The sequence below is a fragment of the Lynx rufus genome, unplaced genomic scaffold (assembly GCF_022079265.1).
Source record: "Lynx rufus isolate CCGP_SWC_20201006 ecotype Redwood Valley unplaced genomic scaffold, mLynRuf1.p SCAF_2, whole genome shotgun sequence".
In the NCBI taxonomy this organism is placed as follows: Eukaryota; Metazoa; Chordata; class Mammalia; order Carnivora; family Felidae; genus Lynx; species Lynx rufus.
In genome coordinates this window covers 78699196-78716251 of record NW_025814834.1, presented here as the reverse complement: position 1 = coordinate 78716251, position 17056 = coordinate 78699196, and the positions used below count along the sequence as shown (strand labels likewise).

At 38.9% G+C, this 17056-nt stretch overlaps 2 protein-coding genes across 10 annotated transcripts in view; one reads left to right on the top strand and one right to left on the bottom strand.

Annotated features, from left to right (window-relative positions):
• PRPF40A (pre-mRNA processing factor 40 homolog A) overlaps positions 1-9224 on the bottom strand; it is a 54149-nt gene extending 44925 nt beyond the window's left edge. For 2 of the 9 annotated variants that reach the window (XM_047085989.1, XM_047085991.1), the window contains exons 1-2: positions 8533-9224; positions 7231-7362 (exon numbers count right to left, since the gene is read on the bottom strand). In XM_047085989.1, the coding sequence (XP_046941945.1) occupies positions 7231-7362; positions 8533-8934 (534 nt within the window). In that variant the 5' untranslated portion in view covers positions 8935-9224. Of the gene's footprint in view, positions 1-7230; positions 7363-8270; positions 8436-8532 lie in introns of those variants that run through there. The other 7 variants (XM_047085990.1, XM_047085992.1, XM_047085993.1 and 4 more) reach the window with 5 other exon arrangements.
• A 121-nt stretch (positions 9225-9345) lies between these two features.
• ARL6IP6 (ADP ribosylation factor like GTPase 6 interacting protein 6) overlaps positions 9346-17056 on the top strand; it is a 40561-nt gene continuing 32850 nt past the window's right edge. Inside the window, exons 1-2 of the mRNA XM_047085998.1 lie at positions 9346-10375; positions 11964-12014. Of these exons, the coding sequence (XP_046941954.1) occupies positions 9976-10375; positions 11964-12014 (451 nt within the window). The 5' untranslated portion in view covers positions 9346-9975. The remainder of the gene's footprint in view (positions 10376-11963; positions 12015-17056) is intronic.

Sequence of the window (17056 nt, the reverse complement as noted above, 5' to 3'; positions counted from 1 at the left end):
AGGATCAAATCTCTCAAAGTTATATACAAAGATGGTGCTAGAATTACAATCCTAATACAGATTAGGCATCACCACCCTATTTCCTAAAACCTTAAAAGAAAATTATGTGCAAAAGGGCAAGTGAATAGTTTACATTGTTAACTGATACTTAGCCCACTATCTCTTACTAAACTCCAAACTTAAATGAGGGCAAAGAAAATATAAAGAAAACTACTGGGTATGGATATATGACACAAAAACTTAAAAACAGAGTTGAATGAAAATAAACTAATTTCAATTTTTAAAAAGCTCTAAACACAGACTAGGGATACAAACAAACTGTGATGTCTCAAATCATACAGAATTATATTTCAAAACTTCCTTTAAAAAGTCACCCAAGCCTTCTTTCAAACATAAACCATCTGGTATTCAAGTATAGAGGGACATACAACTGTTACTATCTCCTACCCCTTTAAACTAGATTCAGTTTTGTAACTAGTTAAATTAGTCCTTTAAAGTAGATTTAACCTAGAGTCCTTTAAACTAGATTCAGTTTTGTAACTAGTTAAATTATTACAGATTGTTTATATGAAACTTTATTTTTTAGTTTTCTCTCAATTGTGGGCATCTTTACAACACAGAGCACATCTCATTTGTGTACATATTATTGGTGCAGAGGACAGATACACAGACACAGCAGAAACTCAACCTGTATTAGTCAACTTTATGACCAATTCTTATTTCTGTATAGGAGAGAGAAATTTTCCATTGTATTTAACAAATATATGCTAACAAATACATAATGACCTCAAAATTACTGGAAAAAAAATCACCTTTCAGAGAATTAACTATTTTCTTGTATCACATGGCCAAAGAAACTACACCAAGTCTATGTTTCTGAACAGAAACTTAATATTCATTCATGAATCAAAAGATAATTTAAAAAAATCTTAACCTCAACAGAAGATGAGGACCTAACAAGTAAAAAATTATGTTTGTATTGTAATGAGAACATTTTTTTTAAGTCTAAGATAAATGAGTTTTAAGCGGGGGCGGGGGGGGATCAAAGCTGAAGATAAAGCAAACTATCTGTCAACTCAAAACAGTCCTCACTTGCTGGCAGGTTTACTCTTTTTTTTTTTTTTTTTTAATTTTTTTTTTCAACGTTTTTTATTTATTTTTTGGGACAGAGAGAGACAGAGCATGAACGGGGGAGGGGCAGAGAGAGAGGGAGACACAGAATCGGAAACAGGCTCCAGGCTCTGAGCCATCAGCCCAGAGCCTGACGCGGGGCTCGAACTCACGGACCGTGAGATCGTGACCTGGCTGAAGTCGGATGCTTAACCGACTGCGCCACCCAGGCGCCCCTACTCTTTTAACAGACATAGCAGCATCACCCAGATTTGGAGAAGATTCAGGTTTCCACTTTCGGTGTACTGTACACCAAGTAAAAAAAGAAGCAATTAGAAGCAGGTTTTCTTTCAAACCCATCATGCAAAACATCATTATCTTTAGTAACCACTAACCACAATTTATTTTTCTTTAATAAGCAAAAGAAATGTATGATTACTTGACCAGAGAAAGAAAACAAATATAAGATTCATCTCCACAAAACTTCCAAATGTCTGGAGTAACACGACAGCCATCAGTTAGAAGATGAGAAAATCAAGCATGTGAGGAATGCCTGTAAGTATTCAGTACAGGATATATAGATTCATTTTAACATCACAGCCAGAAGACTTAAATGCTTATTGACTAAAAGTAATATGAAGGTATGGTAAAAGAAAGAAAGAATGAAAGACTAACAACTTCCATATGAGACAGTCATCTACTCATTCTTACTTTCATAAACCTTCAACTTAGCTCTGTTATTTCTCTACATAAAAACCAAACATCCTAGTACAGAGTTATAGGACATATACACACAGCTACCAAATCTTTACCTAGCTATTGATATACAATTTCATGATTCTAAGTCATGTCACAGACCTTTCTAACAAACCCAATTAAAAGTCAACCTGTTAACCTGTTGAGATTTGTTCTCTTTCCTTTTTAATCCTGTTACTCAATGAATACATTTGTTGCACTCTACAATGCTTCATTCATGTCTGTTAATACTAATTTGGATGTTGCCTTTTCCTCCTAAAGACCAGACTAAATGAATAAACAGCCCCAATAATAGCATTTCTCACAAAATGCTAATTCCATGCAACATTAATTCCATGCAATGTGCTAGACAAAGCAAAATAAACACATAACAGGGAGGTAAAGAAGGCTGGGGAGGTGGGGGAGCAGAAGATGGTAAAATAAAACCAAGAAACACTGAGAAAAATGGTTTCAGAAGGCTTCTGCAAGACTTCTCAACATCTTCAGAATACTCTGCCCTTGAATGTCAAAGGCAGAAGAGGGGTACAGTTCATTTTTCCACACTTATAGTCTTCTTAGAGCTCTCCAAATATTCTCCATACTTACAAACACTACTCTAGCTAACGGTTTTGAATAGGTAAGTTCATATTTAACTGAAATACTATCTAAAGAAAATAATATCGTTAGTAAATTCATCAAAATCTAACCACATACACACAGCCGAGAAGTTATACAAACACGTTAGTTCTAGCTCAATCTATTTTTTAAAAAAATTACTTGCCTGGATAACGTAAATGCATATAGAAAGTTAGTGAGATTCAACAATCATGAGCAAATAACTTAAAAAAAAAAAAAAAAAAGGCTTTTTGTCACTTACTAACATTCAATTCAATGGCATGGATTCTCTAAATACCCAAAAGTAAAGGTAATTCAAAACCAATAGGAACAAATCAATTGGTCAAATCAGCCAGAAAAACCTAAGACACCCAACACTTTGGATTTCTCTGGAAGGCCTATATTCCAAATCATTTTCCCTTAGGGTATGGAAAAATTAACGTCTTAAAAAAACGATCAATAAATCATACTGATAGAAATATATTTGCTTATAATTTAAAATAAAAGGAAATATTTTTGCTTTATTCACCAAACAAAAATTATTTACTTCATTTTATCTTCCATTTTTATCAAATGAAAAAGCAACTGTAGAGAGGCATACACTAAGAAGTGGTAACAATGTAAAGTCACAAGTAACCAATGAAAATAGTCACATGTAACAACTACTATCTTCAAGGCCTATAATGTAGGAAAGAGTATGTTTTTGTTTCATTCATTCAACAAGTATTTTACTGAGCACCCATGCTGTGCCAAGAACTGTGCTCAGCACCTGTGGACTTCTTAAAAAGTAGAAAACACAGGTCCTGCCCTCTAAGAGCTTACAGTCTATTACTTGCTGGAAAGACAGAGCAATTAAACCATTAAACAAAACAAATCAAAACTAAATACCCAAATAACCAAAATAGTAAGAGTTGTGGGCAGATTTCATAGGATTTTATTTTAATATTTTGAAGGGGAGGTGTATGCTGGACAAAGTTATTGCTGAGGATCTTTGAGAGAAAGCAGAACTTGAAATGGTAGAACTTAGGTAAGAAAAGTTCATGGTGGTAGTGAGCTGTGGGCAGGAGGGCATGAACATCATGAGCTCAGTCATGAACTGATTCAATCACCCAAGATATAAAAAGACCAGCCTGGTTTCAAATTAGGGAGTGTGAAGACATGCAGCTCAGAATCATGCACTGAATTGTACTATGGGAGAGTCTTGGAAGTTAAATTGTGAAATTTAGACATTATACAGGTACAGAAAAACACTGGAGGTTCTTGGGCAAGGAGACAACATGCTGAAATCTAAAAGAATTTGAGGGGGCAGCTTAAAGCAAAAACAAACAGAAAACAAAACAAAAAAGCAACAACAAAAACAAAAAAACCCTAAAAGTTAAAAGCATCTTGGGCATGAGAGTGTAACTGCTTGGGTCCAGATGGCAGCAGGAATAGACTCAAGATCTGTTAAAGCTTGTCTTACTCAATTTAAGGACAAGAAAATCAAACTCATTTGTAAAAAGCAATGATTCATTTATCAATTTATTGAATAGAGCCCAAAAAGTAATGAATAATTAGAATTAGGGAGGCACTAATAAAAGTATTGTTACTTCCACATCAACCCATAATATCTCATACATATCACCTACTCTTCTTATCAAATGATCTGAATTGAACCATAGGTTGTTAGAGCTGAAAAAGTTTAGTCTTTTACTCTACTTTTCTCATTAAAAGAAAGATAAAAAATTAAAAAAAGAAAAAAAGAGCCAGCTAGAAGGACTTTCAGTGAAGGCAAAATCACCTGTGATAAAGGAAGGACTTGCATGTCCTTTGTGTACAAAGAACAACAAAAATTAGATGTGAAAACATTTTAAAAGCAAAACATTACTTACTATATAAGTAGAAGATGGCCTCACATATAATCACATCTTAAGGCAAATCTCTACTGCAAATTTTTGAGTACTGCCAGCAAGCAGGGAAATTATTTATAATGGTTTTTTTAACCAGTGATAAACCATTATTTAATTTCCATATTATTTAAAGGTTACACAACTTTCAAGGTCCCTTCCAGCTGTTAAGATTCTATAATCCTGTAAAAGCAGAAGAACAACTTTCCCACATGAAGTTAACATACAGTAAGAGGCAAATTTAACCTATACAACAGATAACTGATAAAAACTTGAAAGAAATGCACTTTTTAGTACTAATAGATTAAGCCTGAATTCTAAAAGGGGCACTGTAGGTTATCTCCTGAATAAAAACAAATAAAAAAACTCTTTAAGAAAACCATAATACTCCTTTAACCTGTAACTTGATGCATCAAAAAAATTACGACTTCTGGCTCCATACGTGGGTATTCTGTCCAGTCAGCATACTATTTTACAAACAAGTTTTAAAATTTCACGTCATGTTCACTAACATTCCAAAGACCAGAATCATTTAGCAAGTAAGACTGGCACCAATTTTCATCTTCAGCTGGTCCCAGAATGAGGTATTAATGTGAACTAGGCAATATACATGAAGGTTCCATAACCTTCAGTCCCAAAGTCTAAATCTGTAAATTGACTTTTTAAAATTGAATGGCAGAACCCTACCAACTTTGTGTCACCACACTGAACTACATAGGCACCCTACTGTTTCTCATTATCTTCTGACCATTAATATCTCTAAGTGGGAAGACAGAAGAGATGATATGCAGAAAAAAGATCAATTTTGCTAATTAGCAACTTTTATCTTTAAGGTAGTTGCTTACAGGGCTTTAAATTAGATTTCTAGATTACTTGAGAATTTAAATTATCCATGCCCTCCTAGTCTGTTACCAAAGCTCAAATAAGAATTAGTTTTACTAATTTGGGTCCCATATAAGTTAGATATTAAGAAGAAAAAAAGAAACAATCTAATTTTAAGGAAAAACAATGGAGTTTCTTTTGGGACCCTCAGAGCTGGACTCTTAAGTCATCCATTCATTCATGATCCTAACAAGAGCCAAGAGGGAGACAGACTTTTAAACTTCTAAATAGTCAGGTACACTTACAGATACATAGCATACACTGGTCTAGGGAAAAAGAAAACCACAAGGTAAAATTCAAAGGATTTGAACAGACGTGTACCAGATAGCAAGTAACCTTAGTAGGAAGATGGTCACTGATACAGCTAAAGAGAAAGGGCCATAAAGCAAACTGTGACCAGCTTATGTCAATGAGATACACAAAAGTACTTAAAAAAATAAATAAAATCTGCATTTTACTAGAAATGACTAGCTGGTGTCTTGGTCTGGTAGTGCAATAGCACCATTACAGCAAGGGTAAGCAGGTCAATCCCTTGCAAAACTTACCTTGATTGGCCCAATGGAAACAGAAGGCCCCAGAAAAGAGAGAAGCATCTGGCAGTAGCAAATTGTTTTATTTTATCTTTCTGTGGAAAGAAACTAATTTTAAATAAGAACCAGAGCATTTAAAGAATAAATATTTTTTAAAGCTCATTATCTAGTTAGAGCAGCTCTACTAAGAAAACCAGAAGAGCTCCTTGCTGCTTACAGATGGAGAGAAACAGAAGAGGAATCAGAATTGTTTCTCCATCACCTAAGGGAGTTTTAAATCTTGTGTTATTCTAGAATCACAGAATAAATGGTTCTTTTATTAAAAAAACAAACAAACAAAAATCCTCCCAGCAGAATTTTGGGGGCCTGGTGTCTTTGAGTAAAAATTTTTATACAAACTTAAGGGCTATATTCCAAATAAAGAAGAAAGCCACTTGACATTAAGCCCTTCTACTCCTAAGGTTAAGTTAAAAAGAGAAAGACACAGAGCAAACTCCTTTCTCCACTATAATTTCACCAAAAAATTAAAATATCAAGGCTCAAGTGATTATCAGCATAAACAGTATTAATTAGCAGAAAGACCATACCTAATTGGCTTTCCAAAATATTTTATCAACCTAAATTTTTGATGATTTATAGATACTAAAATGGAAAGAACTCAACCAACAAAGAATATATGTATCACAGAACCTGACAGGGGGCATAAAATTATTCATGGTAACTGAACCTGTTACCTTTCTTGGATGCTTCTCTAGGAACTCAGTTCTACTGAATTCACTGAGTCAGCATTAAAACCTTTTGATCCAAATCATTCCCACAAAATATCCGTTTACAATTTATACTGGAAATGAAAGGGACAGCTCAAAAGCAGGAGTGCAGAAGCAATAAGCATTTAAAACAAAACAAAACAAAACAGTGTAAGTGGAAAATGAACCACCTATTTGGCACTGTCCTAATGAAGAATTAAATTAGAGTAGAACCTTCCTATTCTATTCCCAACACGGGCGCGCGCACGCACACACACACACACACAGAAGAGAATGCTATTTCAGGAATCAACTTTATTCTAAGCCAAGACCTAAACAATTCTGTTTTTTTAGACTCTATGCATTTACATGGTCCACGGACATAAATTATGTTGACCTATAATATTCACTACTCAAGCATTAACTTCAATTGACATAATAGGAAAAAGAAAGTTATTAAATTAAAAAGACTACATATACAGCTACTTAATAAAAGAACTGAATTCTGTTGTTGGTAGAAAATAAATCTTTTATACAGAAGGCTTCTCCTTACATTCAAAATTTGATTAGTGTCATCACTCAACATTTGACTTATTTGACATTATTTTGGCATAAGCTAATCCTTAAACAGCTGCAAGTATTCACCCGGATTTTGAAATCTTGACACAATGATACCACAGGCAAAAATAAACAAATAAATACAAAATAAAACAAAAACATTCTTACTTGTCCCATTGGCGGCCCTCCCATAGGGGGCATCATTTGCGGCATCATTCCATGAGGTACAGGAGGCATATTGGCTCTCTGACCCATAGGGTGCATTCCCATTGGGGCATAATGCATGCCAGGGTGCCCCATCTGAAAAATAGGGACAATTTAAAAATTAGCAAGTAACAATAAATGCTTCTCAAAAATCTGATTTCAACAAATTGGTTATGTGCAGCGGCATATTAGGCCAATGTGTAATTCAATTACTGGATTAACTTACACTTTCTTAAACAAACAAAATGCACTATACATACCAATACTTATAAAGAACTTGAAACTAAACAAATTACAGAACAAAATGGAAAGAATTAAAATAAATACCGGACAGCTAAAGCATAGGTTTTCTCTTTTCTTTCTTTCCTTCCTTTTTTTTTTTTTTTTTTTTTTTTAAAGCACACTGCTTACTAGCTGGCTTGCTAAACTCAGGGAACACGCATGTGAAAGCCAATTTAAAAACTGTTACGGGTGAAAAACCACAACTTTGTTCTAGTTCACACAGATAGAAGATAGCTAACTCATGTCAGAACACTAATTATCTTTAAATTTATTTTTAAGTTGATCTTAAATTCTGAAATGAGAATCTACCAAATTAAATTAACTAAGGTAAGAGCTGGTCTTAACAAAAAACACATTACGTGTACCCATGGGCACTTAACTCCTAACATATAAACATATTATTTCCTAACAGAATCTTTAACACAAGTAGAATTACTTCTGCCAAAAAAAATTTTTTTTCCAAAGACTAAGGTCTGTCATTCACAGACCCTAAAGACAACCAACCAATACATCCATTTTAATTCGCTTTTAAAAGACAACTATTTCTTTACCTGTGTGCCCATTGTTCCGGGTCTTAAAAACAGGTAGTTATCCCCTGCCAATTTTCCCAACTGTACCCCCTGCAGACACCACTACCATTGGTGAAAGCAGATTTTACCAGCCGCTTTTAAAATCTACAACATCAAGTCTCCGCCTCCCCCTTCCTGCTACAGCCGGCCTACCTCTCCAAGAGGCTCACCGCGCCCAAGGCCCAGCACCTCCACCGCGCATCTGTCTAGGCCAAGCCCAATGGGAACTTCCAGGGACCCACATCCTTCCCTTTGTGCATCCCCGCTCTCCAATTCTCTTCCTCGTTACATATCCCACCATCTCGAGCTCTTCCTCCGTCCGCTCTTATCTTCTTCTCCTTCTGGAAAAAGCTTCCTGCCTCTCTGACTCCGTTTTTCATTGTGCCGCTTTCCCCCTGCTCCACCGATCCCTTACCGAGGGCCGTCTCCTCAGGAAGCCGTCAGCAGAGACCCAAGAGCTGGAGCAGAGGCTTGAGCCGGACAATCTCCGCTCCCCGTCCCCGGGACCCCGCGAAGGAGGATGGTTCTCCATTTCACTCACCATGAGGCCTCCACGCTCAGCTCCCGTCCCCGGCCTCATCGTCGGGCTCAGACTGCTCCGCCGGCGGCCACTGCCGCTACACATACCAACAAGAAGCGATCTGAGTGGCTGGCGCCCGCTGGGGCCAAAGGTTAAAGGCTGCCCTGCGCTACGGGGCGGGATCAGCGGGGCCAATAAGCTGACAGGCTTCCCCGCTGTCCAATCAGAGTGCGCTGTCGACACGCAGCTCTTCGGCGATTCGCCCCCAGCCTCAGCCTCACTTGGCGTCGCCTGCATGGAGGGGGGGGAGGGGGACGGAGGAAGTTTCTGCGCCTCCTCCGGGAAAACTCCACCAACTTTCCCCGGGGAAGAGAAGACAACCTTGTCCCAGCTTCCCGAGCTTAGACCGCCTCACCCCGTAGGGGGTGGGGCAGTGGGGGCCTGCCACCTTCACCCACTCCGCCCGAGTTACGTACGCCCCACAAACCTGAGGCTGCCCGCGATGGGGTGGGGTGGGGTGGGGTGGGGGTGGGGTAAGCAGCTTCTAGCGTTAGCGGTGGCCGGGGCCGGACGCGCGCGGGGGCGCGCGCGATGCTCGAGGCGGAGGGGAGGGGGCGGGAAGAGGAGGGGAGGGGGCGGGAAGAGGAGGGGGGGGCTCCTTAGAAGAGGGTTAAAACTCCGTACGCACCAGCAGCTGAGCCCACTCCGGGGTGGAGGGGGCGGGAGGGAGGCGTGTCGAGCAGCGTGGAGGGAAGTTGTGATAGGGGCGGGGAGAACAATGCAAAAGAAAAAGAGGGAAGGGTAGTCTGGACGAGGGGAGAGCGTTTGGGCGGTGAGCTGCCGTTAAAGAGGGAAGCCAGAGAAGAGTAGGTGCTTACGGCGGAAGAAGGGAGAAAGCAAATCGGTTCGGAAATGTGAATCAGAAAGGTATGGGAGGGCGCTAGGACCGAGCGTCGAGAAGATGCAGCTTTGGGGACTGCCGGGGCGCGCGGTTGCCTAGAGGTGACGCGACGGTGGCGGAGGTCTCTGGCCGGGACGAAGCACTGCAGGGAGAGGAGACTTGGCTACCCTCAGCCTCGGGTCGCCTCTCCCTGTGCGCTTCCCCGCTTCCCTTCCTTCCTACTAGCCGGGGATCGTGCTCTGGCCCCGGGGCACCCACCCTTTCCTTAGGCTCCACAGCACCTTCTCCGCCCCGTTGCGCACTCCCGGACACCCCTGCGCATCAGTGCCAGGTGGTGGAGGCTGTGGGGGGGCCTGGCCGCTGATTGGCTGCTGCGAGCGCGGGGCGGGGCGGGTGGTAGTCTCTCGACGTCCGCTGGTCCCCTCGTCTTTCCCGCCATGTCGTTTGTGGAGAGCGGGCGGCGCTCCGCTCCTCTGCGCCGACGCCTCGGCACCCCTGTTCCGTTTGCCCGGCCGGCTTTTACCGCCTTCACTCAGGGGGACAGTTGGGGTGAAGGTGAAGGGGACGAGGAGGACGGATGCGACCAAGTGGCCCGCGACCTGCGGGCGGAGTTTTCAGCCGGGGCGTCGTCGGAGCCTAGAAAGGGCTCGCTACTCCAGCGGGACAGGGACGGGTCGCCGGTTCTGCCCGATAAGCGCAATGGCATTTTCTCAACGGTTGCGGGCGGACGAGCCCAGGCCCGGCGGTGGCCTGTCCAGATCCTCTCAATTCTCTGTTCGCTGCTGTTCGCCATCCTCCTCGCCTTCCTCCTCGCCATCGCCTACTTGATCGTAAAAGGTACTGAAGCTCGGCCTTGAAAGTCTCTCCAGAGTGAAGTTGAGCCTGTCTGTGGCTCTTGCCTTCCGTCTCTCTCCTCCCCATCAGAGGCCAGCAGTCGGATAGCGGCTTTCACCCAGAGTCCTCATTGGCACCTTTCTTTGCTCTTCCTCTGTTTTTTTCTTAAGGGTGGAGGACCTTGGTCCAAGCTTAGGAGACCCGTTATAAGGAGGGGCCTTGATTAAATGGGTACTCTGGAATAAACAGTGGAGTCAGTGAACACTTGGGGTGAAATGTTGGCAAAATTAAGCAGTATGTATGTAGGACGGTAATCCTTAAAAGACGGTAAGAAGTGTGCGACTAAAATAGGCTAAATATGTTCAAAGACTTGGTTTAATCGACAAATGGTTCAAGGTGTGCTAAACACTGATTCTTTTGTACACTCACCGAATTCCTGAAAGACCAGGATTTCCATCCCACAGCCTAACGTTCTACCTTTGTAGATAATTAGCTCTCTTAATTTTGTGTTAGGTCTTCAATCGAGTGTAAAGTTCTTATAGGAGCTAGATAATTTATTATTTTTCTGGTTATTAGTTTTATTTTCCTTTGTCTGAAGTTTAAATACAGGGCTGATCGTAATAGAAAGATGTGCCATGAAAGATTTTTCAAAATTTATACAGTTGTATTATATGGCTGGAATATTTTATATTACAGTGGAAAGAATCAGACCAAAGTTTAAATCTCAGTTCTCACTGTGTGTGACTTTGGCCAAGGTATTGACATAGAAAAGTTAATTAAAACAAAAACACTTTATTTCTCTGAGAACTTTAGTTCCGAGAAGCACCCAACACGGTGTCACTCAAGTATTAGTTTTACTTCACTCAACAGAACTATATCGGCTTAACTCCAGTTGTAATTTTTCGTCATTGCTTCCAAGCCCTTATTGGGCTGCAGGTGGCATCTAACAACTTATGCTTGATTTTCATACACAAGACAGATGGGCAAGTTAACACGAACCTCTGTACAATGGTGTTGGGTGTAAACTGTCAACATTAAATATGTGGCTGTCAGTGTTTCATTCCTCTTTCACTCCTCCTCCCTTTTTTTCACTGTAACTCGCAGAGTTTTGTACGTTATTTCTCTTATGCTGTGAGAGCTCCCCTTTATGTTATAAAGTCGCAAAAGTTGGTAAGTCGAGTCCATTGTGGAAGACATTGAGTTGTGCTTATTTTTGAGAGTGGAAGAAAGGAACCTGATATGCGTGTAATTTGTATTACATAGAATATTTTCAGGGGCATCTGGCTGGCTCATTTGGAAGAGCATGACCTCGAGGTTGTGAGTTCAAGCCCCACATTGGGTGTAGAGATTACTTAAATACGTAAACTTTAAAAAAATATATATATTTTCACAGTAACACTAAAGTTGACTCAAATACCTTATTTGCTGACTGAAGGTAAAGTAGCTAGTAAATGAAATCAGAACTTAGGCCCAGTTGATTATGACTCCAGAGCATTTTCCACAACTCCACGATATCTTTCCAGCCTTTGAGCTATCGTTCAAATTGTAAAATCATCTTTTTTATGCAAGCCCCTTTTTTTGTATTTTACAGAGTTACATGCTGAAAATTTGAAGACTGAAGACGTAGACACTGGGCTACTAGGTATAGACTTAACTGTCACTTAATTTGCTTTTGACTTCATTTTTATTTTTTCAGATCGTGTTTATACAAAATTTTAGATAAAATGCTTGATGTATTCCCTTGTGTGATTCAGTGTTAATTTATTTGCGTTTGTGTGTGGCAGATTTTGTTAGATTTTCTTTTTATGTATGTTTGGTGTGTGTATACACTACCCACACTAGGAATACAATTTGAACATAACTGTATGTGATGAAGATCCAGAGACTATTTAACATTTTCTAATTCCCTTCTGGAAGAGTCTCCCTATATACCTCTTCCCAGGAATTAAAAAACGTATAAACTAAGCAAAAATGACACCGTAAGCAGACCTCAGGAGAAAGTTAAATTCAAATCTCCATTATAAGCAACTTGTTTTTTAAAAAAAAGTAGAAAGCATTGGGCATATGTGTACAGGTTAGTGATGACGAAGAGACTTGAGTTTCTGTGTAATGTCTGTAGAATGCTATAAGATACAGATTACTAATGAAAGTTTTGAGGGCTGTTTATCTTGTATTTATTTCTTTATGCCAAAACGATTTTGAAATGTTCAGAACTTTAACTTTTTAGTGTATTTTTCTCCTGTTTGCTGTAATTTATTTGATCACTCTGAATTGGACCAAAAAAGTGGTTGAGATCCTATCCTTCATGTTACCTCCCTCCCAATTTTAGCTAAACTATTTAATGTGTCTTCAAGACTAATGCCCTCACAAGGATACAAAATAGAGTCTGCCTGATTTTGCAGAAGGGGAAACCTTTATCTTCAAATTATAGAAACAAATTAGTTGCTAGATGTCCCATGAAAACTTGTCTATGGTCTTTTCAACTTCTTGCATGAGAAAATGTACTTTCTGATGATTCACTTTATCAATGTATGTTGTTACACTGTTTCATGTCTAAAAACAGCCAAGATTATAAGGATTTTTGTAGCATTTATTGATCTATCAACTCAATACATAGAATCTCAGTTGTTTAAATTCTCAGTTTAAAAATTGACAAGATTTCATGGGGTAACTGGGTGACTCAGTCAGTTAAGCGTCCGACTTCAGTTCAGGGCATGATCTTAACAGTTCATGAGTTTGAGCCCCGCTTTGGGCACTGTGCTGAGTGCTCAGAGCCTGGAGCCTGCTTCGGATTCTGTGTCTTTCTCTCTGCGCCTCCCCCCACTCGTGCTCAGTCTCTCAAAATAAATGAAAAAAAAATTTTAAGTTGACAAGATTTCATTCACATTTATGAAAAGCATAGGTGGCACTTGTCATCTGAAGGAACGGCTTGTTCAGTATCAAAAGGATATAATAGGGCTTTGTCATTGCCCTACTTTTCCACTTCCAGTTAGTCTGGTATTGCTTTTAGATGTGCCTGATAGATATATAATAATTGTGACAGCATATATGAAGATCATTAAGTCTTTGCTAATGCCATGAATACACTTTGGAGATTCAGGAACAATCTCAGGAATGAGGGGAGAAACTGCTGTATCTTTTTTTTTTTTTTTTTAATGTTTGTTTATTTTTGAGAGGGAGAGAGCGAGAGAGAGAGAGAGACCGGCACGAGTGGAGGAGGGGCAGAGAGAGAAGGAGACACAGAATCCGAAGCAGGCTCCAGGCTGTGTCAGCACAGAGCCTAAAGCGGGGCTTGAACTCAGGAAACGTGAGATCATTACCTGAGTGGAAGTCAGACGTTTAACCCACTGAGCCACCAGGTGCTCCTGCAAATTTTTTTTTATTTCAATTTAGGCCTAGTCTGAGATTGGCATAGATTGGCATAGATCTGCTCATTAAGAGCAGATTTAGCAGCAGTTCTCCTGTTAGTATGTGTAATAATCACCTAGACTTTGTTTTAAAAAGTGCCTCTAGATTTTGTTTCAGCTCCAGGTGGAGGCTGAGAATCTTCATTTTTAACAGGTGATTTTGCTGTACCAACCATTAGAGAAATACTTTTGCAGGGCGAGAATCTCACTTTTTTAAATTGTGGTTTTTTGTTTTTGTTTTTGTTTTTTTTAAAGATTGTATTTTTAAGTAATCTCTATACTCAATATGGGCCCAGACTTACCACCCCAAGATCAAGAGTCGCATGCTCTACCAGCTGAACCGGCCAGGTGCCTCTAAAAGTATACTTAAGAGCGGTTAAAAGGGTTGAAAGTCCTTGCAAGGTGTCTAGTGACAGTAATAAATAATACATATGCGCACAAGCCTCTTTAGAAACCTGACTTTGAATGAATCTAAGACACTGCCATTCTCTTGCCATCTTTGTCTGAAAGAAATCTTCATGGGAAGCCCTATTTATAATTTAAATATAAAAAGGTTCATGATGAGCATGATGTCTGGGCATTTGGGGGGTTAATTTATCCTAATAGCTAGTAGGATTAGGGAGGGTATCATTGTTTGTCTTTATTGGTGAGGTATTCCAGCCAGGGAGGTATGATTGCCAATATCACCTGGTTTTAGAACTCATCTCCCTGATCTTCCTAGGTGGCATTCGAAGGGCTTTCCTTTTGTATAATTGTCCTTTACACCATCTCCTACTATAAGCCTGTTTTTCAGGGAGATTAATAAAACTTAAGTTTACTTAGTTAAATCACATTCTAGTCCTTCCTCCTGAAGGTTATTCTCAGGCCAAATTGATTGCACTAATATACAACATATGAGTTGTTTCATTTTTGTACATTGGCTTTTGTATCTCACATTTTCCAAGTTTTATCACTCTTCACACACTTAGTTCTATTTCCAATTTTTGCATTTTTTTTCATAGTCTTACTGTAGGGTGTGATAAAAGGACCTTTTATTTGAGGCAAATCTGAAGTAAGTACATAAGTAAAACAGAAGGATTTGCCTTTACCAGAAAATGCTTAATCTTTTTTTGTTTTGTTTTGTTTTGTTTTGTTTTACATTTGTTTATTTTGGGAGGGAGAGAGAGAGAGAGATGAGAAGAAGCAGTGCGGAGCCCAGCATGGGGCTTGAACTCACAAAATGTGAGATCATGACCTGAGCTGAAATCAAGATTCGGATGCTTAACTGAGCCACCCGGGAGCCCCAGACTAGTACTTTTTTTTTTTTTTTAGGACTAGTACTTTTAATATACATGCTGTAAGTAGTTCTGTACAGGAATTATAATCAACTTCATGGAGTTCCTTCAGTTTGAAAAGCTTCTGATCTTTTGTGCCTGTCATTCTTTGACATCCATTTAATAGTTAACATTAAGTCCCTCTTGTGGCTAAGACCAAATTCCTAGCATATTGCAGTACCAAGGGCTATTCTTGTTTTTGAGCCGCTCATTTAGTTCTGTTTTATGATTGAGATGTTTCTAACTTCTGAACATTTCCGGAGATGACTGACATAATTCAATCAAGGATGAAGCCAATTCATTTGAAGAGTATCATTTATTCTGCAGAGTGATGAAGTGAGACTCTGCCATCATAATTTCATGATACAGAACATTAGAAAATGGTAAAAATTTCTAAGGGAAATGGTGTGTTGGGTGACCCATTCTCTTAGAAAGGCACAAATTGAAAACAACTCACTCAGTTTCTTCCTTACAGTGAAAAATGATTGAAACTGTGAACTTGAACTTTTTTTTAGTGAATGTATGAACCTTGTAATTTGAGGCCACTGTATATTAAGGATATGATATATTGCTATCTGCAACTGTGTGGGGCAAATTCACAAATAATGTTATCCTCTTCTGTGGCAGTTTTTGTAAAATTGTGTGTGTTGCTTATATTAAATAAAGAATGATCACTAAGGTAACAAAAGAGAAAAATGAAAGCCCAAAATGACTAGAAGGATATAACCAAAATTTTAGATAATTTACCTGGGTTTTGGAATTATAGGTTCTATTTTCTTTCTTTCTTTCTTTCTTTCTTTCTTTCTTTCTTTCTTTCTTTCTTTCTTTCTTTCTCAATACAGTAATGAATGACTGTAACTCTCAATAAGAAAAACTGTGTTTAAGAAAAGCAAAAATTTAAGTTTAGGAAATAATACATTGAGCATTAATAAAAATACTATTGAACTTTTACAGTATGCCAAAACTTTAATTTTTTAGATGTGTTATTTCACCTAGTATTACCGACTGTCCTGCATTCATCAATATAAATATCTTCTCAACCAAAATTCACAACAGTGTATATTAGAATTTTTATGTTATGAGATAGTGTAGGCACAATAGCAAGGCAGAAACAGTATGAATTATTAGGGGGAATTATCATTGTGCAGCTAACTTATTAGTCATAAAAATCATTACAGGTCTCCCTAATACCTAGAAGCAGTAATGACAAGGAGACACTGGGACTTCTAAATCTCAAGAAATTGATCTGGGGGGATGTTTCTTAGGCTAATGAAGTCAAACTTTAGCTGGCATCAGAATCAGCTGAAAGACTTGTTAAAACTCATTTATTGGGCTTTACCTGTTCTAGAGTTTCTGATTTGGTAGGTGTGGGAATGGAGCCCACGAATTTGCATTTTTTTAAGTTCATTTTTATTTATTTTGAAAGAGAGAATGGAGAAGGGACAGAGACAGAGAGAATCCCAAGCAGGCTCCAGCACAGAGCTTGATGTGGGGGCATGAACTCAAAAACTGTGGGATCATGCTCTGAGCCAAAGTCAGACACTTAACTGAGCCACCCAGGCACCCTGAAGTTGCATTTTTAATAAGTTTCTAGGTGATATTTATGCTGCTGGTTCATGAGAGCCACTGGTTTAATGTTTCCCAAACCAGACTTATCAACAACAAAACCCTGCAGATTTTCTTTTTTTGAACTTAAAAGATTTCAAAATCTGCAGATTTTTTAAATTTACAAGATCCTTATCTACTCAAAGTTAAAGTCACTAAATTGGCTGCATACTTTAATGTTTCATATAACATCAGGGCCCCATTTTTCCAGTTTCATGAGCAGTTCTTTTTGTAAAGATTGATATTTTGTGACTTTAATTCTTTCTTGGGGCATCTTCAGAGACTAAAGGGAAAATTGAGTTAAATTTTTTGATAGAATAAAGGTTATTTAACCTTGAAGTTACCATATTGGTCTTTTG